Source organism: Leptonychotes weddellii, chromosome 15 (genome assembly GCF_054177405.1).
Source record: "Leptonychotes weddellii isolate Sample4059 chromosome 15, ASM5417740v2, whole genome shotgun sequence".
Classification (NCBI taxonomy): domain Eukaryota; kingdom Metazoa; phylum Chordata; class Mammalia; order Carnivora; family Phocidae; genus Leptonychotes; species Leptonychotes weddellii.
In genome coordinates, this window is record NC_138383.1 from 13,263,373 (window position 1) to 13,290,014 (window position 26,642).

At 46.9% G+C, this 26,642-nt stretch overlaps 1 protein-coding gene across 2 annotated transcripts; it reads left to right on the top strand.

Annotated features, from left to right (window-relative positions):
• Positions 1-26,642, top strand: LOC102745735 (testis-expressed protein 2-like). 2 transcript variants are annotated; one of them, XM_081804707.1, is made up of 7 exons: positions 1-656; positions 5,226-5,325; positions 13,354-13,486; positions 19,255-19,374; positions 20,954-21,163; positions 23,090-23,210; positions 24,963-26,642. In XM_081804707.1, the coding sequence occupies exons 1-7, from the start codon at positions 576-578 to the stop codon at positions 25,083-25,085; spliced, it is 888 nt and encodes a 295-aa protein (XP_081660833.1). In that variant the 5' UTR covers positions 1-575; the 3' UTR covers positions 25,086-26,642. The 2 variants fall into 2 exon arrangements, with proteins under 2 accessions (XP_081660833.1, XP_081660832.1); XM_081804706.1 differs by having other exon boundaries at positions 7-656; positions 19,249-19,374.

The following is a 26,642-nucleotide window of genomic DNA, read 5'->3' on the forward strand; positions in this document are numbered from 1 at the left end:
AGGCACTAGTATTTGTAAGCACCCCCCTGCCCCTCGCCCAGGAGGGCTGTGAGTTCCCAGCTACTGTAAGAGTCCTGGGCACGGGAGGCTTTGGGGCTGCCTTGGGAGGACCAGCCTGACGGTTACATGTCCCGGGAGCCCCAGTTAGTTGGAAGAAAGGTAAGCAGACATTTGATCAGAGGTGCCATTAATCAGAAGTGGGTACCGAGCTCATTTGGGAGGCAGGGCAATCTGGTTGAGCTAATTGTATGAAATGTTAGCTTGTTCACAGGAAGACTGGCAAAAAAAGAAAACAGACAAAAGAGGAGTTTTTATCCATGATGGTGGCTTTTGTTTCTCCCTTTTTCTATTCACTGACATAATGAGACTTGTAATTTGTAGGGAAGAAATACAACTCCCGTGGCCGCCCATCTCTGTGGGGAGGGACCTTCAGTGACTTTGGAAAAATAAGCACCTGTCTTGTTCTCCAGTTGCTTTCCAGCTAATTTTGGTTCCCTTTCTTTTGCCAGTTGCCAGAGGCTCCGCCCTCCGAGGAGGAAGAACAGGAAGCCTGGGTGAATGCCTTGCTTGGTAGAATGTTTTGGGACTTCTTAGGAGAGAAATATTGGTCTGATCTGGTGTCTAAGAAAATCCAAATGAAACTCAGCAAAATAAAGGTATCGTTTTCCACACAAGAAGCTTCCAGTTCCTCACATTTCTTAATTTGGAAGTTTTGTATCATTATATCCTAAGTGAAAAATAACTTGGTTTAAAGCATATAACATGAGAACAGCAACATACCTGAGCTGTGACCTTGGCCATATGACTCACCGTACCTGGGGACTTAGTGAATGTTTCTGTTTACTTTTTCCTTTGTGTTGCTCTCATTGTTATCCATTCTAGGTGATAATCGAGAATTTGGTTTGGGAAAATGTGAGCTTTTGTAGCTGGTTTGTCATGTAGACCTCTAGTATCTTGAAATTAGTAAGGAACTTAAATTGTACTTCAGGAGCCCACCCAGCCTCACAGTCTGGGGGCTGCACCATCTCTGCTGAGGAAAGTGCCAGACTCCAGACCTCTTTCCCAAGTCATGCTCCCTCTCAAAGCCCAGAAAGTTAGCATTGCACTCTACATGTGTCTGGGCCTGACCTTTACTTCTGGCCAGATGGTATTTTATTTTGGGCTCTCTCTTTGCTGAAAAACAACAGTCCTGGTGCTGATCAAGGCCCACTTGGAAGTAAGTTTAAACTGCATAAATATTCCTCACCATTGCCACTAAATGACTCATTTAGCACCACCTCCGACAACCCAGAGACATCAGTTAGGTTACGTAGAAGTAAGTTTTTGACCCAGGGAAGACCCAGCCAAGGAAGAGTCCCTTTGGTCCCCAAATGAACTTGCTCAGTCAGCACCTTAAATCCGTGGATCTTTCTGGGTCATAGATACCTTTGAGACACAGAAACGAATGAATCCTTTCCCTAGAAAAATGCACAGTGATGCAGAATTTTGCCCATGACTTCAGAGGGTTCAAGGACTCCAGGTTAGGAAACTGTGAGCTAAGGTAAAATTACATTAGAAGGAAAATGTGGGCATGGAGGAGCTTCGATGTGACTTTTGTCATTCCTTTGGGTGACAAACCAAGCCTCTTAGGGCTCAGTCAAGCTCTGGAAGCTCTGTCTGCCAGCTGCAGGCCGGTGTCATCTCTTTCCTAACCCCTGATGAAGAGGAGAACCGCTGTCTGAGCCGGAAGAGCAGATGTCGAGGCAGAATTTGGGGCAAGGATTTGGGAGGGCTCAGTTGACATGAGTCAGTCTGTTGTTTTTCAGGTAGATTGAGGGTTGAATGCACTCTGCTAGCCAGGTCCAAGGCGGGGAGCAGGAAGCGGCTGTGACCCTCCCATGTTCACAAACAAGCAGCCAAGCTAGAGCTCACGCCACCGCCTCCCCCTTTCTGGAAAACGATGGAGAGCTTGCTGAGTTCCTGGTCAAGACACACAGACGGGGCTGGCGCTCCGCAGGCCCTTCCCTGAGCAGGAGGACTGGGGTTCCCGGCAGAGGGAGACAGAAAGCAGGGTGTGCCTCAACTCCAGACGGGACGCTGCCGTCCCTGTTACACACCTTCCAAAACAGACAGGGCAGCCTCCCCTGCTTCTCTCGGGTGCTGGAAGTCCGTGGAACCTCTGCTGTGTGGAGAACGGTGGGTTCTCTCATCCCAAAGCAAGTTGAGGGAAAGTCTTTTATTTTCATCTTCTCCCTTTGCTGGTCATGTGAGCTTTTTCAGTCTGCAGATAAAACTAGGGTCAGAAGTACTAGAAGGTGAGGATAGAGAAAAGTGGCCTGGATCCAGTAGTGGGCTGTGCTCCCTCCATTACCAGCCTCATACCTCCACCCTGCCCTGCGTGCCCTGCAAGACCAGAGGAGACCCTGGATGTAATGGAATAAACAGAAAGGCAGCAGGATATTACTCTAGTTCAGAACCTGCTGCCACCCCTGCCAAAAGGACTCTTATTATCACCAATAGCCAAATATTCTGGGAAGAACGAAACCTAGTAGTGAGCGTTGGTTAACGGCCAATACAAGAGCCAGAATGGCTGGAGGAGCCTGAGCTGTCCTGTCTGCTGTGACAAAGATCTCTTCTGTCTCCTGGTTTCCCCTGAAGGCCTGACATATGGAGAACTTTTTGCTGGCCTTGCCCTGCAGTCTCAGATTGTCACCCTCACATGTGATGATGACTCATGTTGTGAAAAAGCAGCCCTGTGTGTGTATCTGGTGCCCAGTGATGGTTTAAAACAAGCTGAGTTTCTGCCCCAACAGCAAGTACATTCTTGGCCTCCGCCGGCCCCTCCCAATACCGCCTTGGGGTCCTCAGTCGTCAGGGGCCTCTTGTGCCCATGTCAGCAAATGTTGTTATTGCAGACAGCTTCCAGCAGTTCCTCCCACCAACCTGAGAATGTTCCATACACCTGAATGTCCAGTTGGGTTCACTCAGGAGAGTAAAGAACATGTAGTGGGTTCTCGTCTCACTGTGGTGCCTTTGAAAGGGAAGAAGAGAGTTTCTGGTTGAAAAGAGCTGGAGTGACCTTTTGTTGCCTTTCCCTGCAGAGTAGGAAGGAGGCTGACCAGGCTAGGGCCTGGTCCTGAGAGTTTTGATTCAAATCAGTTGTGATTTGGAGGGGAAGGGTACTTAGAGATGTTCTAGAATCTTGGGAGTGGGCACTCAGGTGAATAAGTAGGAAGCGAGGCTCTGCTGAGCCCCTCCTCGAACTACCTGCAGGTGATTAGAGCCCAGCCCAGCCCTGCTGAGTCTTTCCCAGTCCCCGGTCCCTCAGCCCCTTCTTTGTCTCAGGTTCCTCCTCTGCCCTTGCAGGACCACAGGGTGCAGGGTGGGAGGGCTGGGAGGTTGGACAGGGGACTGGGAATGCCATCTCTGCATTCTTTCCCCTTGCTCAGTGTCAGACACCTGTTCCCACAGAAACCCAGCATGCCCCTGACTCACTGAGTATTAGAGTGATAATAATAGACAGTCTGGGGCAAGGGTGCAAGAATTTGGCTACACATTCTTGGCCAGGTAGGGTTCTGTAGGCTGATTGGGAGGCCAGCCACCATGTAACATTGATGCCTTAGAAAAAGGTTTTCCAAATCCAGCAATCACCAATTCAAAATGCACGTTTGAGTACTGTCTTTGGTCACGTTTTGTTCATCACAGACATCATAACTCTCACCGACCCACTCCTGCAGAAAAGCAGAGCAAGAGTTCTCTGGTGAATCATCAAAGTGTATACCTTTGACAACTGAAGAGGTCCAGCCAAAATAGGCATTAAATCTGTGGCTGGCTAAATGCTACCTCCTTTTATGGGAAATGTTCCGCATATATTTATTTTAAAAAGCAGTTTGATGCTGGTAGAAAAACAAGGTGCTCATTACAGGCCCCAGTGTCGTGGGAATCTCACATTTACAGGTGGTGCTACAGGTTAGTGGGGAAAGTATTGGTTGTTCAATAAGACGCCAACGAGCCATTGAGAAAAAAAATTAAGGTGGATCGGTAATTTATATCTTACACTGAAATGAGGAATGGGCTACAGATTAAAAAAAAATAACTATACACATACCTAAATTCAGGTGAAAGAAACAGATGAATTAATTCCACAGTCTTGAGGCAGAGTAGGAATTTCTAAGCAGATTAGTACTCATGCTATTTGCTTTAGAGCGGATTCCTACTGACGCGGTATGAGTTGGGGTCCCAGCAGGAGAAAGATGGCACACTCAAGTGGTGTCACCTGAGAGGAGAGTTTATTAAGGGAAAGACTTATAAATATGGGGGCCAATGTAGAGAAACCAAAAGGGATAGGGTAGGACCCAAGGCTAGCAGCAGCGGGGAGCTGTCAGCACTCCCTGTAGGGGCAAGAGCGGGGAGCAGTTACCAGACCTTGGGGCAGCATGGCTATGTGGAGAGTTGCCTGCCTGACAGGAGCCGTGACCTTCAACAGAGGGAGGGGACAGCTATCTGACAACACTCTTCCCCGAGTACCTCCCATCTTCCCTGCCCATTGGTGTTTCCCACTGGCCAAATCCAGCCAGAAGCCAGAGGGTCAGGGAGCCCATCCATGTGATTTGTCCCCAGCCTCTCTGGGAACTCAAGTCCAGGCAGGGGGGGCAAACAGAAAATGTCCAGCACTGGGTCAAGGGATGTGATTTTCTTTTTTTCCAAGGATTTTAATAAATATTGTGAGTTTGCCTGTCAGAAGTGCTATAGCAATTTCTTGACTCCCCACTGGTAATCTGAGAGGGGTCCACTTCCCCACACTCGAGCCAGCTCCAGGCATTGGTAACCTGACCGGCATGGCTGGCTTCTCCTCCTCAGTCAGGTCTTTGGCCAACGGCACTCTTCACAGAAGCCTTCACCGACTTCCTTGGCCAACACAGCCACCCTGCCCTACACCCCGGCTCCCTCTATCCCACACCACTGGTCTTACTGTCTCTGGAACACTAATCACTCTCTCAAATGATTTGTCTACTTAATTATCTGTTTCCGCCTCTCCAGCGTAAACCCCGTGAGAGCAAGGACCTTGCCTGACTTGTCCGCAGCTCTCTCTGTAGGATGATGCCTAGTATGCGGTATATGCTCAGTAAATTTTGGTGAAATTAAGGTGTCCCCAAAACCTTGACCTTGACTCCTTCTTGAGCGGATGCTGAATTCTAATGACCAGGTTACTAACGTCTCATTTGTTGTTTACTTCTCTCCTCCAGCTCCCCTACTTTATGAATGAACTAACTTTGACGGAACTTGACATGGGGGTGGCTGTGCCAAAAATCCTTCAGGCCTTCAAGCCTTACGTTGATCACCAAGGTAACTAGCAGAGAATTGACCATTTGTATGAGGGTTGAAATGTCTCCATCACTGCAGATCGAACACCAAAGCTTTGTGTTGGGAGGGGGTCAGGGACGTTTTAAGCATCTGTCTTACATTGATTATCTTTTGTTGTGAAAAGTCACAGCCTTCAACTGATGGGGAACAGATCAGGAATAGATCCCCCTCCTAATTCTTCTAGTCTCTTGGGTCCCTGCTGGTCCTGCCCCAGCCCAAACATGCCCATGTACCCGTTGGCGGGGCCTGGACTCTCGTGTGATTCAGAAAATAGTCCCCGCCCCTCGCGGCCTCCCGTGTGCCCCCTGCAGCCCTCCCCTCTCCCCAGGAACTGCTCCTTCTCCATCTGCGCTCGTGCCTTTGCCCTGCCCCAACTTCTAGGTTGCAGATTCTTTGACCTTCATGTTTCACATCTCGCCTTCCTTCCCACCTCGCCTTCCTTCCCACACCTAGAAGGCGCTCTGTACGTGTTTAAAAAAATGAAGACAGATGTTGTCAGCAATATTTTGAGCGTACAGCTCTCTGCTGGGGGAAAGTGCTCAGATTTGATTTTTAAGACACGCTCTTGACACATTATTTACACCTACTCTGCTGGATTGGGGCAGGAAGAGTTGATTAGGATGTATAGAGCTTAAATAAAATTATGACGTCAAGATTTATGCATGTTTTGTGGCACGTGGTTTTAAAAGAACCATGATGGAAAAGTTCGTACACAGGAGTGGGGTGAAAAGAGGTGCGAGCCAGGTAGGCCAGAATAGTCCGTGAGCAGGCAGGAAAAATCTCCCCACCGTGGAAGCGGTCAACTTCTTTTCTGTAGTATTGCTTTCCACATGCACCTCTTTCCACCTAAACTGGACTGTCATTCCTCAAAAGGCACAGGAACAAGATAGGGGAGAAAATAATTACAACTTTCCAAGAGTGATACTTGTTTTGAATTGTTTTGTAAATTTAGGGACTGTAATGTCTACTTTTGTCCCTGCAGGGCTGTATCAGATGGCTCTTGAATCATATTTAGTGAAATCATTTTCTGTGTTGTATACATTTGATGTAAATACAGAGATTTTTTCTAGCCCTATAATTAGCAGCTCTGATGATCTCTTTAACAATATTTCAGCTGACAGCGAGCCCATATTTCCATGTTTTTAGCATTCCATGGATTTCAGAGATAGAGTATTATTCGCAAATCCAAAAGTCTACCTAATATTTGCATGTTGAGATCACCTGTAACCCTTTGATCATTTCCACACTTTGATAAATCTGTGTGCTCTTGGATTTGGCTAATTTCTGGTACACTGAGGGTAAAACTAGAAAAGATAATTTGCAAATGGTTTAGCTAGAGTTCTTTTAACCGCATATGATATTTTTAAAAGATACATTATGTCTTGAGAACCTAGCTAGGATCTCCACCTCATCTGTGTATGAAGGGTTGCCTGCCTTTCTTCTGGCTCTGGCGGGCTCTGGGCTCCCCTTTGCTCTTTGCCTCTTTGGAGATTGACTTGTAACGAGCTGGTAAATGATCAGCTAACATACACCTCCACAGAGTCAGGCTTAAGGAAAGTAAATAATATGTGGACATGCCCTATTTCCTAATGTGTTAGCAGTTTCTTATCTCTGTCCTTTGTTGAATTAGTAGAAATTTCCAGCAAGAAAGAAGCAGGGCCACAGCTGGGCTTTGCCGCATCTCAGGAGTGTCCCTGTAGCTTTGAACTCTGTGGCCTCCCAGGGCAGCTTTGCCAGGCTTTGAGGGAAATTCACCAAATGCCTAAGTCTCTTTCCTCTTCCTCTGGAGCAAGACATTTCACTACACAGATCAAAGCTTTGCCGGTTTTTAATCCATTTGAGGCTATTTCACTCGTTTCAGGGCAAGTTTTAGACATCTGCCTGCTTATGTAACAAGGGAAGAAATGTTACGAAAGAAGGGAATGATAAAAGACATAAAGCCTATGGGTTTTAAAAGTTTGATCACATTAGGTTTTTCCAAGCCGGCAAAGGATGCATGCGATAGTTAAAGCAGAAATAAACGTAAAGGAAATGTGCTGTTTTGGATTCCATTGCTCTAAGGTAAACTTTTCTTTGAAGGAAATGAAAATCAAGGGTGACGGGCTAAAACTGACTCTGGGAAGCAGAGCTCACCTTCCAGGGAAATGCAGGCCAGGTGAACAAGCCCCCCACAGCTCTAAGGAGGGGGCACCTCCTGGGGGAATCCACCCCCCTCCCACACACACACCCCTACCTTTTTTTTTCTTTCTTAAACGTTTCCTAACTTGTGCTTGTTTGTTGGAGGCACATGGCTGAGGGGTGGAGGAGGGTGGATATTCGGGCCAGAGCCGGATGGATCACTGCATCCTCGGGATGAGGGATGAGGGATGAGCTGTGGTTCCGAGCGCAGCTCTGGGGCCAGGGCTTTGGGATTCACAGCTCTGCGGCTGGAGGGGGGGGTTCCATACACCCCGCTAAGCACTCTCTCCAGTGGGAAGCCTGTGAGTCGGCAGGCGAGGCTGGTCTGAGGACCGAGTGAGTCAGCGCGCGCGAGGCGCCTGGAAGGCGAGCGCGGTACGTGCTGGCTGTTCTTCCTTTTACCATCAGCAGTGGCTCCTTCATTGCTGCTCCTGGAGAGTCTAGAATGTGGGCGGCTGCGGTGCCCAGTTGACCCTTTTACAGGAATAAATGGAAAGAAAGAGGCCATTCTCAGATGTTGTGGCCTTGCCACTAAAAGGAGCGACGTCTGTAGTTCTGAAATCCCCTGTTGGCCACCACGGGCCTCTCCCAAGTCCCAGGACAGCCAGCCAGTTTCTCAGGTTGAATGACCGGCTTTCCCAGGCGCGTCTTCACTCCCCACCAGCGGCGGGTGGCTGGAAGAGAGCGAGCTGTCCCTTGGAAACTGGCCGCACCCCTCCCGCCTCTTCTCTGAGCCCGGCCCACTCCCTACGCACCTCTGACCCGGGGCCGTGGAGGGGGGGGGGCACAGTGGGCCCAGACGCCCCAGGGAGGCAGAGCAGTGCCTGCAGCCATGTCAGCCAATGTCAGGATGAACCACGGGTGTGGGCTGTGACCCCTCAGGTTCAGATGCATTTAGGCTTCGGGACGTTTGGCGCATGTGTGTAAGTCTGCAGATAGGCACTGAGTGTCCCCCACAGAGCGCCGTACTGCTTACACCCGGTTTCGAGATACCAAGTAACAGCCCGAGTTTTGACAGAAGGTGTTGGATTCTGTGGTAGGAGTACCATGTCCCACAGGAACAGGAACCTTGTCTGCTTTCAGAGAGGCGCTTGGTCGTGACTGGTGGTGTCCACCATCAGCGACTTGTCTTCTGGCCCTTAACATTTAGTGCCTGGTGTCTTTATCCAGTGCTGAGACTGAAGTTACTTTGCCACCGAGTATTGCAGAAAACTGGAACCAGAGTCCGTCTGTGACCTGCCCATTCCTTCCACTGTGCCCTTGTCAAGAGCATAGAGGAGAGGGGCAGCCCAGGGCTGAGCACAGTACAGGCCAGACCGTGGGGCTCAGCGCTGACAGGCGTGGCCCCACACACTCCGACCAGAGCATGTGGCAGAAAGGAAAATTACTTTTTTTGTGGAAAGGGAGAGAAATCCCGTTTTGTGGAACTTGGTTGGGGTGCAAGAGAGGAGACTCTGACTTGCGACTAGATCAACCTTGAGAGGCGGAGCTGTTTCTGAGAACAGTTACAGGTAGACAGAATGGCATCTGTCCTAAAAGACACATTCACATACAAGGAATGCTAGTTTTCTGTGGTATATGAGTGAGTAATATGGCACCAGGAACAAAACAATCACTGGTATACTTTTCTAAGAACCTATAACTCCTGCAGCTGTTCTTGGTAATATATTATTAAATGTTCCATTTTAAGAAGTTTGTTCTTTGGATGCCAATGTTGCCTCTCGAAGTGAAAGTCAGCCAGTAGTAGTTACAGTTAGAGAGAAACGGAGGAGCAGATAACATGAGGGCCAGGCTCAGGTGAGCAAGGCTTTGGGTTCTTTTACCCCTTCTAAGTGGCAGGTACCCCGTTAAGCCTACTTTAATAGTAATAAAACAGTGAGCTGCCGAGTGAAATTACTAGATCTACGGGGCCACAGTTGGACTGTTCCTGAGGCCGTGGCATCTATCAAACAGAACACTAGGGAAGGCTGATGGACCTCTAGTCTAGCTGTCCCTGGTGACACGCACTAAGGCGTGCTCACCTCCCGTGGCGCCACTGTCAGTCTGGCCCAGGTGGCCGCGGCCATCTTTGTTCATCTTCGAGCATCGGGTGCCTGAGTGCGGGGATTCGTCTCAGTGCCGTTAGTCCTGATGTCTCGCACTGAGAGCTCGAGGAACATTTTGGGTAGAGCAGGCTGTAACTTTTGCTGCAGTCTCCCCTCCGAGTGGTGGTGATGGTAGCTGATGCTGCCCTCAGCTGAAGAGTGGAAAACCGCCCTCTGAGCTCCTCGCAGGTCCTGGCATGAAAACTGACTGAAGTTGTCGTCAGTTTGTTCCCCCATGTTGCCAGGTGACAGGCTGGTTTTATAGGGACCTGTTGGTAATCAGCTGCCACTCTTCACCACTGGACGTCCTCGTCCTTGTCACATGAGGACCCCTTGTGTGGGAGGGATCTGTTATGGACTGAATGTTTGTGTCTCCCCTGTCCCTCCACCCCCAAATTCAAATGTTGAAGCCCTAACCTACAATATGATGATATTTGGGGAAGCGACTAAGCTTAGATGAGTTCATGAGGGAGGGGTCGTCATGATGGGATTAGTGCCCTTAGGAGCAGAGACCAGCGAGCTAGCTTGCTCTGTCTGCCATGTGAGGACAACACAGTGAGCAGGCAACCTTCTGCAAGCCAGGAAGAGAGCTCGCAGGAGGAACTAAACTGGCCAGCACCTCAATCTTGGACTTCCAGCCTCCAGAGCTGTGAGAAAAAATGTCTGTTGTTGAAGCCGCCCCGTCTGTGGTATTTTGTTATAGCAGCCCAAGCAGACCAACCCAAGACCCTTTGTTTCCATGGCCTTTCTGGAGAACCTCTAAGAGTACTGACGGCCTTACTCCTATTTAAGGGCTTAAAAAATTGTCCTGCTCAACTTCTGGTTTTTGTCCCTGAGCACTACCAAGAGCAGATGGTTGTAGAAAGCAGCATTTTAAATGAAATGCCTCACAAAAGAGTCTTAACATTTGTCAGGAGCACAAAAGAAAAAGCTCTGCAACCACATTCATCTAGACGAGTAGCATTCAGCTAAGTTAGAGTTAAGACACCCCTCGTGGAACAGTGTGTGTCCCCATCCTTACATTGTTGATGCATTTGTCCCCACAACGGGAAGACGGGCTCCCGAGGAACTGTGAATTTCATCTTTCAGTCACACAAGGCAGGAGCCTCCTGACTCACCCGTTATATAACATAACCGCTCGGTCTCAGCTCCAGGTTGTGTGTGCTCCAGGGTTTTCAGGGTGCTCTTGGGCTCACTGAATCATTGTCACAGGGGCAAGTTTTTCTTTGCACCTAATGTTAAAATAGTCTCCTTACCCTCATCTAAATGCAAGCATGTCATAGTAAAGTAATTTGTTGGAATGGTTGCAGTCTGTATCTGTTTTTAAAAGTTCTCAAGCCTTTCTTGACTCCTTCATATTCTCCCTGAGAGCCAGGGCTGAACAAGGCTATGGGGGTGGGCCTGTTGGGGTATGAACAATGATATAAAAAAACAGACCCCACTGCTCATTCAGAGTCTTGGTCGGAGGTGCATGTTTCGTGCCCTCCCCAGGCCAGACAGGGCTCTCTGCCTGCCCGGTGCCCCCTTGGCCCCGCGACCTCCTCTGGTCTGGTCCCCATCTGCCATGGCAACCGCAGGAAGCGCGGTGGGAGCAGAGAGTCCCAGAAGTAAGGAAGTGGGCTGGTGACAGCAGAGAGAGGGAAGAGCCCTGGCTGGGAGGGACCCAGCCCTCCCCTGAAGAGGCATTGTGGTCCCCCTTGTGCATATGAGGAGGCTGGTGAACAGAGGTCTAGAAACTTCAGTGGAGCTCAAGCCCTGGTCTGAGTGACAGCGCTCCACATGCATCTTCCCTCTGCCTGCCTCCCTCCTGGCAGAGGGAGCACTGGCCCACACATCCCCGGGTGGGATGTCCCAGTTCCTGGGTGTAAGCCAGCTGTTTACTAAGCTCTAGCCACATCCCCTCATTTAAAAAACAGACAAAACCTTCTACTTTATAGGAAGTAAAATTCTGATGCCTTTTTTAGAACAATCCTCAAAGGCAGTACATACTATTAATATTTATTAGAAACCTGACCAGGATTTTCAAAAGAAGTTATTTCTGAATACATACAGGAGCCAGGTAGTTGGAGCCTGTCGATTCTCTAGTTTAAAAAAAGGTGGAGATGGGGTGCCTGGGTGGCTCAGTCGTTAGGTGTCTGCCTTCGGCTCAGGTCATGATCTCGGGGTCTTGGGATCAAGCCCCACGTCGGGCTCCCTGCTCCGCGGGAAGCCTGCTTCTCCTTCTCCCACTCCCTCTGCTTGTGTTCCCTCTCTCGCTGTGTCTCTCTCTGTCAAATAAATAAATAAAATCTTAAAAAAAAAAAAAAGGAGATATTCTACAGCAATAAATATCTTCTTTATTGATGTTCTATATTGAGTTTAAAGCCTATTCATATCTAGCCTTTGCCCTATTCCCTTTCCACTAGAAGTGATTAATGACTGTCTTCATTAAAGCAGATGTCCCCTTTGTTTCCAGTAACAGTACCTTTGAAGAGCAAGCTAAATGATGATTTTTAACTGCTTAATATAAGCAAGAAATAAAGCAGTTTTGTGAGTTGCTACAAACAAGACAGTCACAGTTGACCTGCACATCACTTAATGTCATTCGTGGAAAACAGTTACCTTCAATTATGATAAAAAGAATTTGTTGAAAACAAAATGGGAACCGTTCCGCCTTTAGTGAAGAATTACACCATTAGTGCTTCTTGAGGTTAAGCAAAGCTTTTATCTGAAATGGTGGCCAAATAGGGGCTAGGTTATTTACTGTAATTGCTTGAAAATGCTGCTGTGTTTCAACGATGCTTTTAGATTAGTTTCCTGCTTCCTTTTAGATGTTGTCATGCATCTTATGAGGATCTATGAAGTTGATTAGCATTTAAACACCCACTTGAAGGATCCCATTTTGATTGCAAGTCCATGAAGTGTTATGGAACCCCGAGTCTGAAAACTCGCAGCATAGCATGTTCTACCCCCAAATCCCAGAGTCCTGGTGTGGAAGGTCAGGTGATGATCCCTGATGGCATTTTAGACTTCTGGTCAGTGGCCGCTTCTGTTGGTGGCCCATCCCAGTGAAATTCCACAAAGCTGAAAGCTTCTAATGTATGATCTCACTGACACTGGTGTCTTTTCTAAGGAACGGGGTTTTAAACTAAGGTACCAAGCGGTTTCCCCACTTTATCTGGATAATTCTGGGGCTTGAACATTAATTCTTTCGTCCATTACTAAGCAATTTCCAGAAAGAAAAGGTTGCTAAAAATGTTTGTCCCGCTCCTTATCATACCGAGCTCAGGCTGAAGCATTTCCACTCCCCCACCAACATGAGATCATTTGAAGGCAGTGGTTCTCACGTGCATCTTTAAAGAATAGGCCAGCATTCAGTGAGGTCTCTGCACCTCTCTTCTGCCTCATAACTGGCTGGGAATCAGCAGACTTTGTCCTGGCTTTGCCCTGGGTCAAGCCATCTTCCTGTTGGGAGTGTATTTTCTTACTAAATGTGAGAATGAACCCAGAGAACGGGACCCCTCCAGCGCTGACAGGTGCACTGAGCTCACCGTTTTAATGGATATTCACATGTTGGCAAGTTGACAAACGCCTGAACCATTTCCAGGGGCTTGTCTTTTCACGACCTCCTCTTGCATGCATTGGTAGTACAGGCGATATAAATCTACAGACTTTCAATGTGATAAATACAAATTTTAATACTGTCATCTATAGTCATGTTCTTCTGGGAGGAAAAAAAAAACTTTTGTTTTTTTCACCATTTCTCCAGGACTCTGGATCGATTTGGAAATGTCCTACAATGGGTCCTTTCTGATGACTCTCGAGACCAAAATGAATTTGACCAAACTAGGTAAAGAGCCTCTTGTTGAAGCCCTGAAGGTTGGAGAAATTGGCAAAGAAGGGTAAGGGGCCATATGAATTTACTAATCCAACCCTGGGGAACCAAGCTCTCCCTCTAGTCTTTGAGAAGCAGCTTCGATGTGTAGTGAGCTTCCATGCATGTGCTTCTGGACCACAGAGGATTTCAGGAAATGATTCCCTACTCTCAGCCCCCAAAGACTGTGAGTCCCCACCTCTGCTCAGCACCTTGTGGCCTCAGTGCTCCCAGTGGGGCGCACACAGCATCACTTACCCAGAAAGCATCACTGACTCGGACTGGTAGGGCAGGCTCATCTGCACAGTAAAATGCTCTGTGTAGAGAATCATCATCCAGAAACTTCCTCCTCCAGCTTGCAGCCCCAAACAGCATTGTGTGGGCAAGGCTAAGGTCCCTAGGGGGTCCGTCTGCTTTAATCACAGAGTCTGAATTATTTCTAATAAGACAATTGATTTTATAGCCAAGAGGGTGCTCCTAAGGCGTTTTGAGATGAATTTTCCCTAAATAATACAGTATTGATTTGCTTAGTAGTAAATTCCTCTCTTTGTAGAAGATACTGCATCTGCTACCCAGAGTTTGTCTGATTTAGTAAATATTGCGCATTTGTGAGATAGTTAATGAAGGTTAATTTTTTCCCCCCCTTAGATGCCTAGAATGGGTAAGCTGGAACTTTACATTCCCATACACCTTAAAAAAGACTGCTTCTGACCACAAATTTAAATTATATTATTGTTTTGACCAAACTAAAAATGCTGAGTAGAGTCTATTTCTCACATCTTTATCCCTTTGGCATGGAATTAACAGTACGTTGACAGAAAAACCCCACAAGGAGCCACCTTCTCAGGGTCTAAATATAAGACACGCAGACTCTTAGCTTTTTGCTTAGTTATGATGCCGACCTAATGCTTATATTCATACATGCGGTCATAGCAAACGGGGGCGGTCGTACATTTGAGAATGTGCTTTTACTTAGATTATTCTGATTTAATGAAATAATTGGAAAATTTCCCCGCCTGTATGAAATCTAACCTGTATCTGTGCTATTTTCCTTTCGTTTTTCTGCTATTTGTTAAAATGTGTTTGGATTCGGCAATCTGTGGATTGTATTTTCTGGTGAGTGGTGTTTATCAACTCTCCATGTAGCATTTCATACCCTGTAGGTGCTGAGTCTTGTTTGGTCCCATGTGATGCCACTAGGAAGCTTGTCCTTTCATCATGTTCCTGGACATAAAGGCTCAGTGTGTAGACCTAAGAGGATTGAGGTCAGAGTATTTAAGAGGCTTTCTCGGGAGGGAAAGTCTTGCCAACTTCCCTGATCTGAGTTGCTGGGGTTTTGGTCTAGTTCTCTAATCAGACTCCGTTTCCTGTGTCTGGACGCCCCCACCCCACTGCCAGGTCTGTAAGACAAAGCACGCGTCCGCTGCCCGGCCTGTAAGACAAAGCACGGTGGGCAGAAGCAGCCTTGAAAATGAGGTCTAAATACCCAGGAGAAGGACAGAGCAAACTTCAGGCAGAAGGACTCCATTCTGGAAACAGCCCTGTGCCAGCACCGAGCTGCTGGGACTCCATTGGAAAGGGGCGTCTTGGGTGGCAGGTGGGGCCCCGACCCAGCCAGGTCCCTGAGAGCCTGGTCCTGTAGGCGTTCCACGTCACCCTTACTCGCGTGGCTCTCGGCACCATTTCAAGTTCGTGAACCCCGGCCCGTCAGGGGATGGGCATGTTTCTGAGAAAGCAGTGCTTCTCCAGACTGCATGAAAAAAAATCCTCTGCTTTGGGAATATGATGGTATTATTTTGTCATATACTTCTGAAGTACCGTTTTTTCCCTAGTAGAGTCTGGTATAAAATGTTTTACTTCTTCCTGTGAGGGTGTTACCTTATATGTTGATGGGTAATTGGCTGTCATTTAATTTTAAAAGCAAGGGAAAGAAGCCGTTCCAAAAGTACTTCGTTTGGGAGAAAAAGGCCTGGAAAAATGGACCGTTAACTTTTTTTTTTTTTTAACATGAAGGACCCCTTTGGGAATTGGAGAGCTCTGGGTCCTTCTCCCTGGATATGCCTGCACGTGTACCGCTTTGGCTCAGTTTCTGGGAGTACTGAGAGCCTCTGAAAGCCCATCCATAGCTAAGAACCTAATCCCAGAAGTGATTCTAGAACACACTTATTTGCTCCCTCAGTGATGAGCATATAGGAATACCCTGAGTCTAAATGCCAGGGAGAGAGCAACCCTCAACGTTTTCCTTAACGGTGAATCTCTCCCAAGAGGAGGCTGTGGCAGGGCCTCTGCTTTGTCCACGGCTTTTTTTCAGTCCCCCTTAAAGTGTGCAAATGATTGGGCCCTGGGGGAGCCTCTAGAAGATGCTGCTCACCCTGTGGGAAGCCCCACTTGTAGAGAGTTTGTTCGTGTCCTCACGATATTACCCTGAGGGTGATAGACATGGCAATCTGTGTTGCTTTAGTCTAGTGAAGTCCCTTCTCTTTGAAATGTGTGTATACTTTTTATCTGTAGACATTTTTCCTTTAATCTTTATTTCCCAAATAGCTGCCCTGTTACATGTTGTAGTTAACATCACTTTGGGGCAATAAGGTGCTCAGAGTGGAATTCGGGTAGCGAGCTGAGCAGTCGTAACTTTAGGAATTGACCTGGAGAGGACCAGAGTGAGGCAGTAAGGGAAATGTTCTACACGCCGTCTGCTCTCTGAAGGAACCGTGGCTTTGGAGGAGGGCATTTCCTGTAAGACACTTGGCCTGTTCATGCTCCACCACTGCAGCCTGGGTCCAGTGTGCCAGTCCCCCCAGGGGGGCCCCTGCGACCTCCGTACTGGGTCACGGGTCCACAGTATACCCCAAACCATCACCACCCTGAAGCTCCTGAGTCTGGGGAGCCAAGTGGCTGCAGCCCACACTGTGGCCCGGGCAGCCTCTGTGGGTGTACGCACATGTGTGTCTGTGGTGCCGATTTCACTCAGAGAAAATGCATACGTTCTCGTGTGTGGCCACCTCCCTGGGCTGTTTCATCTAATTATGCATCCTTCACGTAAAGCATTTTTTGGAGCTGCCTTTTAGAACTGCCTCCAGAGTCTGTGACATTATTTTAACTATTCTGAGCATCAGCAAGTCATCCTGCTTTGTAAGATGGATTGGATCTTGGAGAAGGTGTTGGAAGTTGTTCAGAGGCAATGGAGATTATGAGGCCAAGAAATAAAATGGTTGGTCCAAGATAGAGCATCAGTGATAAAATAATTCACTTTTTCTTATGTGTCTGACTCCAAGCACATGTCCAAAAAGATTTTTAGCAGGGACAGCAAAACTAGAATTAGCCCTTTAAGGTGGCTCTTTGAAAGGACATCATCCTCATCTGGATTTTAAGATGCGTTTTTAAAAAGTAGGCTTATTACGTTCTAGCACACCTCATATAAGTAAGAATGTGCAGTGTATCTTTCTCTCAAGTTCATGCTGACATCATGAGATCATTAAATGCACGTTCAGTTATAAAGCTGAGTATCAGCCAAACATTGAGTGACACACTTAATTAGCTAAGTATTGGGTGCCATGTAGAGGTACCATTTGCTCAAAATCAGAATTTCATGTCACCTGTCTAACTGATATGGCATTGTCTAAATTATTAACTTCAAGCCACAAAATTTATTCTGTTATCTGTCCTTCGGAGGATTAATTCGGGAACCTGAGAGCTCTCTGCAGTGCTCAGCCTTTGGCATCTTTTGCTTCAGGTCTGGAGGCTACCAGATGACAAATACCAGTGGGGACAGGACGGGATGGTGGCTCAGCAGGTTTTACTGCAGCCCCATCTCGAGGCAGCTTGCTGTGCTGCGTGGATGGGGAGCAGGCTCCCTGTGCGGTGAGGACACAGACTCCTCGTCTGAGAGCGCCTGGTCTGAGAGCCAGGGAGCCCAGGCACCGTACTGATGGACAGGGACAATAGATGTCTCAGATGGCTGTGTTAGCTTTGGGGATTTGCCTCCCTGACTCCTCATCTCAAGCCCCAATTTGGGCTTTCCTGGGAATAATATTTTGCTGGCACATTTTACATAAAAGAAGATCTCTGTGAGGGCTGCCTAACCATGGAAAAGTTCTGAAATGGCTTTGTGACCAAGGAGCATCCATAAGCATTCCTGGACTAGCCAGGACTCTAATGGAAGGAGGAAGAGTCAGTTAGGTACTGTCCCCATGGCCAGGGACAAGAGGCTTTTGTATCTGCAGGGGGAGTTTCCCTTTAACTGTATGCTCAAGCCTGTTGGCTGAAACGGCTGGCTCTCATGTTTCAGAGCTGGGGTGGAGGAGGATCCCCGTGTCCTGCCAGGGAGGACACTTGCAAGGTCTGCTTACAGTCGGGCTCCTGTTTCAGGGGTGGAGATTTCAGCCCCACCCTTCTAGGGCTGGGGCCTCTGCTGGGCCTTCAAGTCTGCACTCGTGTGTGTACTCTGCCCTTGGGTGCCCTTAGCCCCCATGGGCTAAGAGATGGCTGCCCCTGTGAGCATCAGAGGAAGACCCCAAAAGGGACTGCACCTGTAGGGACAGGACCTAAGTCCCACTGCCTTTCCCTGTCCTGGTAGTTTTGTCCTTATCAGAAACACAAGGCCTCACCTCTGCTTTGTGACCATTTGGTCGCTTAGTAGTGTTCAGAGACTACTCTGTCCCTTGGTCGCTTCATCCCAATGAAGTCTCTGAGCCTCAGAAATGGACCCTGCCTCTCTGCTTCTCTGAAGCAAAGCCACCATCCAGGGAGGGAACTGCCTTTTGTGGGGCCAAAGCTCAGCCAAGAGCCCCGCCCCACCCCACCCCGGGCTGGAGAGGGGCACTTGTCACTGCTGGTGATCTAGTAACCCCCCTGACTCTGGAAACTGAGTATCCAACCGGGAAGGATTAATGAGGGACTTTGCTCATTGATGAGGCTTTGTAATTTATTATTTTTTAAAGATTTTATTTATTTATTTGACAGAGAGAGACACAGCGAGAGAGGGAACACAAGCAGGGGGAGTGGGAGAGGGAGAAGCAGGCTTCCCGCCGAGCAGGAAGCCCGATGTGGGACTCGATCCCAGGACCCTGGGATCATGACGTGAGTCGAAGGCAGATGCTTAGCGACTGAGCCACCCAGGCGCCCCATATTTATTTTTAAAATGGTTTTTAAATTTGTATTTCTCCAGGAAACTTCCTGGGTTCTCCCATCAGTTGCTTCCCAGAGTCCCTTGAGATTTGTCACTTGTGATCGTTGGCTTTTTCTCTGGCCTTCCGGAGCTAAGGCAGTATGGGATAGGATACGTAGTTTCACTAGGAAGGAGTCTTGAGTCAAAATGAACCTGGAGGTGACTAAGGAAGCATCATAGTTGTTGAGCTCAGCCAGAGTCAGGGCCTTGCCTGAACATCCCTGTCATGGGTGAGAGGAGGTTATGTCACCAACATAAGCTGTCACCTCACCCCTGTAACCATCGTTCTTCCATTCACCCTCCCACTTGGCTAAGTAGCTGCCATGTTGATGAGATCACTGCATTTTGTGTGGACGGCATCACACTCCCACCACCTGTCCTGATGCATGCACAAAATGGAACTCTTGAGGCCCAAGTCCTCTGTGCTGCTCCCAGGGGCCTTGGCACCGAAGAGTGTCCCGGGCAGCCTGGCCAATCCGAGGACTCTTGGATTGGGCCCCTTCTTTCCTGGGCGGGGTGGGCAGAGTGAGGACATGTTAGTGGTGGTGCTGGTGGAGCATGTGTGTTCTCTTTCTAAGCAGAGCCTGAAGGGCAGGCTACGGTGGTGACTCTGCCCTGATCAGTTGCAGGCCCAGGGCGTACTGTCTGGCGGACAGCGATGAGGAGTCCTCCAGTGCTGGCTCCTCTGAGGAGGATGATGCTCCAGAGCCCAGCGCCGGAGACAAACCACCTCTCCCGGGGGCCGAAGGGTAAGTGGATCCGGTTTCCAGAGGCTCCAGGGGTCAGGGTACCAAGTTGGGAGTGAGCTTCCCCCGCCACCCCCTACCCCCCCGTTCCTGATAATCTTTCTTCCTCCTTCACACTGAGTGAATGGTTTTTGCATTAAGAACCCGAAGTGGCTTAAACTTCCAGGCCCCAGAGCAAAAAAGACCCGCATAGCTTTCCTTAGCTAACAAGGTCCCCCATCAGAATGGCTTTCTCAGGCCACTGAAGAAAAGTATTATTTTCTAAAGATTTTATTTAAATTCAAGTTAGTTAGCATATATTGTATTATTAGTTTCAGGGGTAGAATTTAGTGATTCATCACTTGCATGTAAGAAAATTCTGAATAGAGAACTGAGGGGCGCACTTGTGGCACAGCGTGCGCAACACCTCCCCCTGCTGTCGGCGGAGGGCACTGCGCCCCCTCGGTCCGGTCGCCCTTCTGTTGAGCTCTGGGCATTTCTTTGGTGTGTTTTGAAGATGTGGGTCACTTAGCTGATCTTTTGGATCATGAATTTCATTTTCAGGGCTCCCTTTGCCTGTTACTTAGACTATGGCATAATCAGAGTATTTACACAGCTTCTCTGTAAGGATCTTTTAGTTATTTAAAGTGAGTTGAAGAGACGAAGATTATAAAGAAACCAGAGATTCAGAAGCACTGGTAAGAAAATATCAGCCTATTCACTTTTGAAACCCGACAGAAGGTGGAGAGAATCCAGACATTTGAGGAGTTGATACTAAAGTTTGTGGGTGTTATTTGAAATCTACCCTCTTGACCTTCTTAGGAATGACTGCTTTTCCCTACACACATACACATACTATTCCTGACACTCTGAAACTCTGGAGGATTTTAAAAAGCAAATATCCTCTCTTCCTAGGGCAGTCTTATGGTAGATAGGACCTGATAGAAAAGCTTGCTTTCTTGGCCTGCTAGCCTGCCAGCTTGATTAGCAGTTTTCTTTAGAAAGAAGCTCTAAGCGCTTTGAAAAGTAGTTGCCACTTAAAGTTGATATGACGTCACCTAAAAGGCAGTCCGTTAACGACTGTATTTTATGTCCCTGTCAATGCAGCATGATTTCTTATTTGATGTGTAGAGATGGGGAGGTTTCTCTAGGAGGACACAGGATTTATAAGCAGTAGTTGAGGTGTATTAAGAAGGACAGGTGAGATGCCTTCTCTGCACTGTGAGAACTTTGTCTCTCCACTGGTCAAGACCTGGGCTCTGTCTGATCTCTACACCTTCTCTAAAGTAGTAGTTTCTCAGTTGGAGGTGATTTTGCCCCCCCCCTCCCCCAGTGGACACTGAGCAATGTCTGGAGACATTTTTTATTATCGTGACTGGGGGAAACATGCTATTGACGCCTAGACGGTTGAGGCCAGGGATGCTGCTAAACCACCTACAGGAGTACAGAGGGCAGCCCCGACCCCAAAGAATTAGCCCGTCCAAAATGTCGGTGGTGCTTCGGTTGAGAAACTCTGGTCTAAAGTAAGGTGAACGCCGAGCCACAGAGTTTTTGTGTGTGGAGGAGCAAAGTTTATACTAACACCTGTGTGCCTCATTTAAAGGTATGTTGGAGGTCATCGAACGAGTAAGATTATGAGGTTTGTCGATAAAATTACCAAGTCAAAATACTTCCAAAAAGCAACAGAGACAGAGTTCATTAAAAAGAAGATTGAAGAAGTCTCCAATACACCCCTGCTGCTGACCGTAGAAGTACAAGAATGCCGAGGAACCCTGGCGGTCAACATTCCACCCCCTCCGACTGACCGAATATGGTGCGTATAACCTCTCGCGGGACCATCCGTATCCCAGCCTGCCTATCCCCGCCATTATGGAGAAGTACCTTCTCCTGGGCAGAAGCACTGTCAAATGTTCTTCAGGGAACCTTCATGTCCGTTGCAAATCCAGTTCTGCTTTTTTCTGTGAATGGTTAATTCACATTGAAAGCTTCATCTTCACATGTATCTCTTCTTGGTCTTCCTCCCCTTCAAAGCCAGCTCTTTCCCCCAGTTAGAAGAGCCACCCTCTGTAGAGCTCTTACTCTCTGCCTGGCCTGGGGTGTAGCTGCTTCATCTGGTCAGTCCTCACAGCATCCTGCGGAGATAGGTACCACTGTTACCCCACTTTACGGAGGGGGATCATGCATCCGGCAGAGCCCGAGGTACTTAGGGAAGACTCCCCGGGTTAGACCTAAATGTTAAGGAGGCAGAGCCCATGTACTTGGTAATTGTGGTAGAAGGTCTACCCAAGGAGTTGTCATTGAATGAACCAGTGGTTCTCAACCCTATCTGCATATCACAGTCACCTGGGGACTTGTTAAAAACAAAGATGTACCCAGCCCCCAGGATCCAGGACACGGGGGACTAAGCCAAGATTGAGAACCACTGGAATAACCTATTATTCATGGGTCCAGCAGAGGAAAATCACTATCTGTGAACTGCAGTTTAAAATTGTCATTCCAGATCGTTTAAAATGTATACAAGTGTATACAGTGATTGCAGGAAACTTCATTGTACCAGAAACTACGTTGGCATGAAAAAAGATAGCTCTATTCTATCCCAGAGTGAAACTATCATGCTGGTGCATACCCCTGGCATTTAGAAGGGCTTATGAGAACGATCAGAAGACAGTTTTTGTATTGAATAACCATTTGATGATGATACCAGTGTTTCCCAGTAAAAACTTTAAAATACCTTTTTAGATTTTATTTTTAGAGAGTAATATTTTCATTGTAAAAAAAAAAAATGGGAACAAATGAAAAAAAGTGGAGGGGAAAAAAAGCCTCTAATCTTACCGCCCACAAATAACCACCATTAATATCTTACTGTACAGTCTTCCAAACCTAACAAGAAAAAAATTTTTAATAGTAAGATTAATGATTCATTTCTTCACTTTCATGCTTTAAGATGTATCAGTTACAGGTGACACAAGGCTTCTGGGGGAGTACTACCCAGGGCATTTGTTATGAATCCATGAAGTTAAGTGTAGATCTTGAGAGTGTTTAGAAATGCTTATAGCAATTTGACATTTTCGTTGTAATTTTTAAAACATTGATCCATGACAAATGGAAGTTTTTAGGTAATTTGATAGCACACAGTCTCTTGTCTAGATCCTTTACCAACAGTTTTGAATGCCAGTCTGCTCCACTGGGAAGCCTTAATAAGCATGCTGTGCGGGATGGAATGAAAAAGCAGGTTCTAGAACGTTCTCTATTTACATATACATATTAGGAGTGTGGGGAAAATTGACCCTGCTTCTCTCAGTAGTCCTGTCTTGGGGGTAAGATTCAGAGAGAGGCAGTATCTTTCACATTCTGCTTTGTACACATGTATTTTTGGGGGTTTGTAATGTACATATGCTACCTTTATTAAAATAGCAACAAGAAAGATCCTTGCCATTTCAGGAAAAACAAAAAACCAGAAAACAACGCCCAGGTCAGACTTTGCCAGTGGTGCTTTCTAAATTTCCCAGCTTGTCAGAACTGTTCTCACATCATCACAGCCCTACACATAGTCCAGGGACGTAGGAGCTCACAATTCTTGTTTGCTGCCTTGAATCATTTTTAGAGGGGATTTTCAGAGTAAGAACATTTACGTAGGGATGAAGCCCTGAGGAGATGAACAGTGTTTGCTGTTGGTACTTGTCTACTTCCTCTCTTTGCATTTAAATGTAGTTGTTTACTACTTGTCTTCTTCAAAAAGGTATGGTTTCCGGAAGCCACCATATGTAGAGCTGAAAGCTCGGCCAAAACTTGGAGAGAGAGAAGTGACTTTAGTTCATGTGACAGACTGGATAGAGAAGAAACTGGAACAAGAGTTTCAGGTAAATGTGTGGTGTCACCTGGTGTGCGTTTCACCCGAGTCTCAAAGCTCAGGGCAGAACAGAGGTTCTGAAGTGCATCTGGGTCAGGATCCTCTTTTGAGAACCTAATGAAAGCTATGGGCCCTCATTCCAGGAAAGTACCCATCATGATCAAACAGGCCTAACGCTTTAGGTACAGTTTGAGAAACCCTGAACCTTATCCACAGAACCCTGTAAAGTAAGTAGTTCAGAGGAAGCCCCAAAGGTGCGTTCACTAGGCCAGAGCTCATTCTCCAAGCCTGTCCTTCTGCTTTCTGTCCCCAAAGCTAATAGCAGTGTAGCCGAGGCCCCGGGATGAACCATCAGATATTCGAGGCACAGATGTCTTCCAAGGTGTTATGGATTGGCAAACAATTTACTTCATAAATGAGTTTCACCTTTTGAAGGAGACCTCCTATTTTTGCAGTGGTATATTTTGAGCTCGTCTTTAAAATTTTATATTTGTATTTAAAAGCTATGGATTAACATTAACTGAAAACCAGTTGCTGGAAAGCTTAGTAATAGCACCAAGTGAAAAAGTACTTTGAACCCAGTGAGGGGAAAGACAACCTTTAGTTTTTTCCTTTTCCCTAGATCCTACAATAGGCATTAGAGTGGGTCATCTCTTTCAGGGATATTGGGGTACAAGGAGCACAAAGAAAGGACGAGGGGGCAGAGGTTGGCATCTGGTTTTGTTTTGTTTTTTTAAGATGTATTTATTTTAGAGAGTGTGGGGAGGGGTAGAGGGAGAGGGAGAGAATCTCAAGCAGACTCCCTCCAGAGTGTGAAGCCCGTCGCAAAGACCTCGGCTCAGTCTCACAATCCTGAGATCATGACCGGAGTCGAAATCAAGAGTTGGACACTCAGTTGACTGAGCCACCCAGGCACCCTGGCACCTGGTATTTTTGAGGCAAGTTGGGAAGTTGATGGGTAATTGCTACAACCTCCCATAGCCACCTTTTTTTGCTTTTGTGTATGCTTTTGTAAGAGGGCATTACTGGAGACTGAATGCATTGCCAAAATTCATGTGCGTAAAATTGGTTTATAAACAGGATAGGCAAAGCACCATTACTATCAATCACTGATTATTCTTTGTGCGTTCATTATAGTAGGACTTCTTTCATACATAGCTTTGTCTGGTTCTGGGTGAAAAAAATTAGCTTACATTTTGTTGCTAAGATTTAACTGGATAAATTCACTTGGAATTTGTGTTCTGGACATAGCAATTTGGAAATACTATGAGCCCGTGAAGCCAGTTCTCTTTAAGTAATGGTATTGAATATTTATGGATTCATGAGTAGTTTTATCGTATGTACATGAAATCAAAGGCTGCTTCCACCCCAGAGCTGACTTACCGGGTTCTTCTGTTCATGTGCTGATGTGATTCAACTCTTTTTTAAGTGTGGCAGAGGAACTAGTTTAGAATATGCACAAAAAGTTGTTTCATATGTACTTTTAAAACTTCTCCAGGGGCGCCTGGGTGGCTCAGTCGGTTAAACCGCTGCCTTTGGCTCAGGTCATGATCCCAGGGTCCTGGGATCGAGCCCCGCATCGGGCTCCCTGTTCAGCGGGAAGCCTGCTTCTCTGCCTACTTGTGCTCTCTATCAAATAAATAAATAATCTTTTAAAAAACAAACAAAAAAAAAACTTCTCCAAAGCCTAAAATGATCAGAACAGAGTAGGGAGACAGCCTGAGAAAGGAACATTCTTCCACATGGCTATTTCTTTCTACAGAAAGTTTTTGTCATGCCAAACATGGATGATGTCTATGTCCCCATAATGCACTCAGCCATGGACCCTCGCTCCGCTTCCTGCCTCCTCAAAGACCCACTTGTGGAGGCTGCTGATCAGCTGTGATGGGTGAAGATCTGACCTTCCCAGTATTATGAGACCTAGCGAAAGGTGTGGGGTTCTTGGCTGCCTTCTGTGCTGTAGCACTGGCCTCTCCTCGTGCCACAGCTTCTGCCCTCCGCCTGCTGGTGCCCATTCCACCGCGAGGTGTCATTCCACGCGTCCAGGAACTGGTCTCTGGGTTGCCGGCTGCAAAGCTTTGACTCAGCAAAGGAGACTGTAGAAGAATCACCACAGTGGATCCAGAGGCTACAGATGACTCACACCATGGCTTTTTTGAGTCTACCAGTTTTTGTGGCAGCAAAAGAACACAGTTAAGAGTAAAGCTGTACAACTGGAAAGCTTTCCCCTTGCCTTGACTCCTCCAAAGCTTTTCCTCAGGCAGCCAGTGCACAATGGAACATTTTCTCACTTTTACAGTTTGTGGGGGATGCAGCCCTCCACACTACCAGAGAATGTCAGTTCAGGAACATGTGGAGGGTGGGGAGTGGAATTTTGTGAACCATTTCATTGATGATAAAGAGATACACATAGCAACTTTTCATATTGTGCATTTTGGAAGCAAGTAGCCATAGAACACACATACACACACACACACATTTGATCAGCTGGGGTGGGGACAGTGGTATTTGTGAACATTAGGCAAAGCCATGAGATCAAACCATCCCAAGCCTTCTATCAATGAGATACAATCACCTGATTTCTAACTAATCCCAAACGTTTTCCTGTGACATGAGCATGTGTGAAAATGTCCAATACTGCACATGAGTGGATTGGGGTGTGGGCAGAAAGCCAGAGCCACAGCTTTCTATCCGGCACCTCCAATGTGCTCTGTGCTTCATATAGGCATCTTAAATGCTTTGTTCATCTAACTGGTTTAGGGTATTTTGAGGTTGTGGGCAGTTTCCTCTTCTGACAGCCAAAACGGAGAACTCTCTTACCACCTTTGAGAGTCGAGACCAAGTTTGCTCAACATTAAACACTACATTATCTAAAAATCCATGTGACCTTTCTTTAATGTTGCCAACCTTATTTTGTGCATTTGTGCCAGAATCTTTAGTTTACAAGTTTGGGGGCTCTCTAGTTGCATAATTTGCTTTGAGAAGTACTCTTAAAACAATTTTTTTGTTTAAAGCTGCATTCAACATCAAAACTACCGTGGGTAACTTTTGATAACTTACATCTGTGGACAAAGCTAATAGTGGTTTTTTAAACAGCACCTTGCCTGAACATGACTTTAAAGAAATTAATATATTGAAAAAATATATTTGAACCCTTGATTACTTTAAATGCACCATTAAACGTTGACTTAAATTATTTGATCATTCCAGTTGGTGTACTGTTCTAATTTCTCAGTGTGTAGGCCGATTTGCCTGTCAGTCCGCATGTCTTGTTCACTGGTCTATAATTTTTGTGCAATAACTAAAGGCAAAGGACTAGATGCACTACTGTGTAAAGAGATTACACGACTACCCTGTTGCACTTAATCAAATAGTATGTGGGGATTTACAGTCGCTTGCGTTGTTTCACAAAATAAATATCTCAATGTCAAATACTAGATAA

What these genes read in the sequence shown, in the direction of transcription:
- LOC102745735 (XM_081804706.1), top strand. Translation starts at nt 576, where the DNA reads ATGTTTTGGGACTTCTTAGGAGAGAAATATTGGTCTGATCTGGTGTCT. An exon ending in GCCTTACGTTGATCACCAAG is followed by an intron (nt 5,326 to 13,353) that starts GTAACTAGCAGA and finishes CCATTTCTCCAG; the next exon opens with GACTCTGGATCGATTTGGAA. An exon ending in GGAGAAATTGGCAAAGAAGG is followed by an intron (nt 13,487 to 19,248) that starts GTAAGGGGCCAT and finishes TGCCCTGATCAG; the next exon opens with TTGCAGGCCCAGGGCGTACT.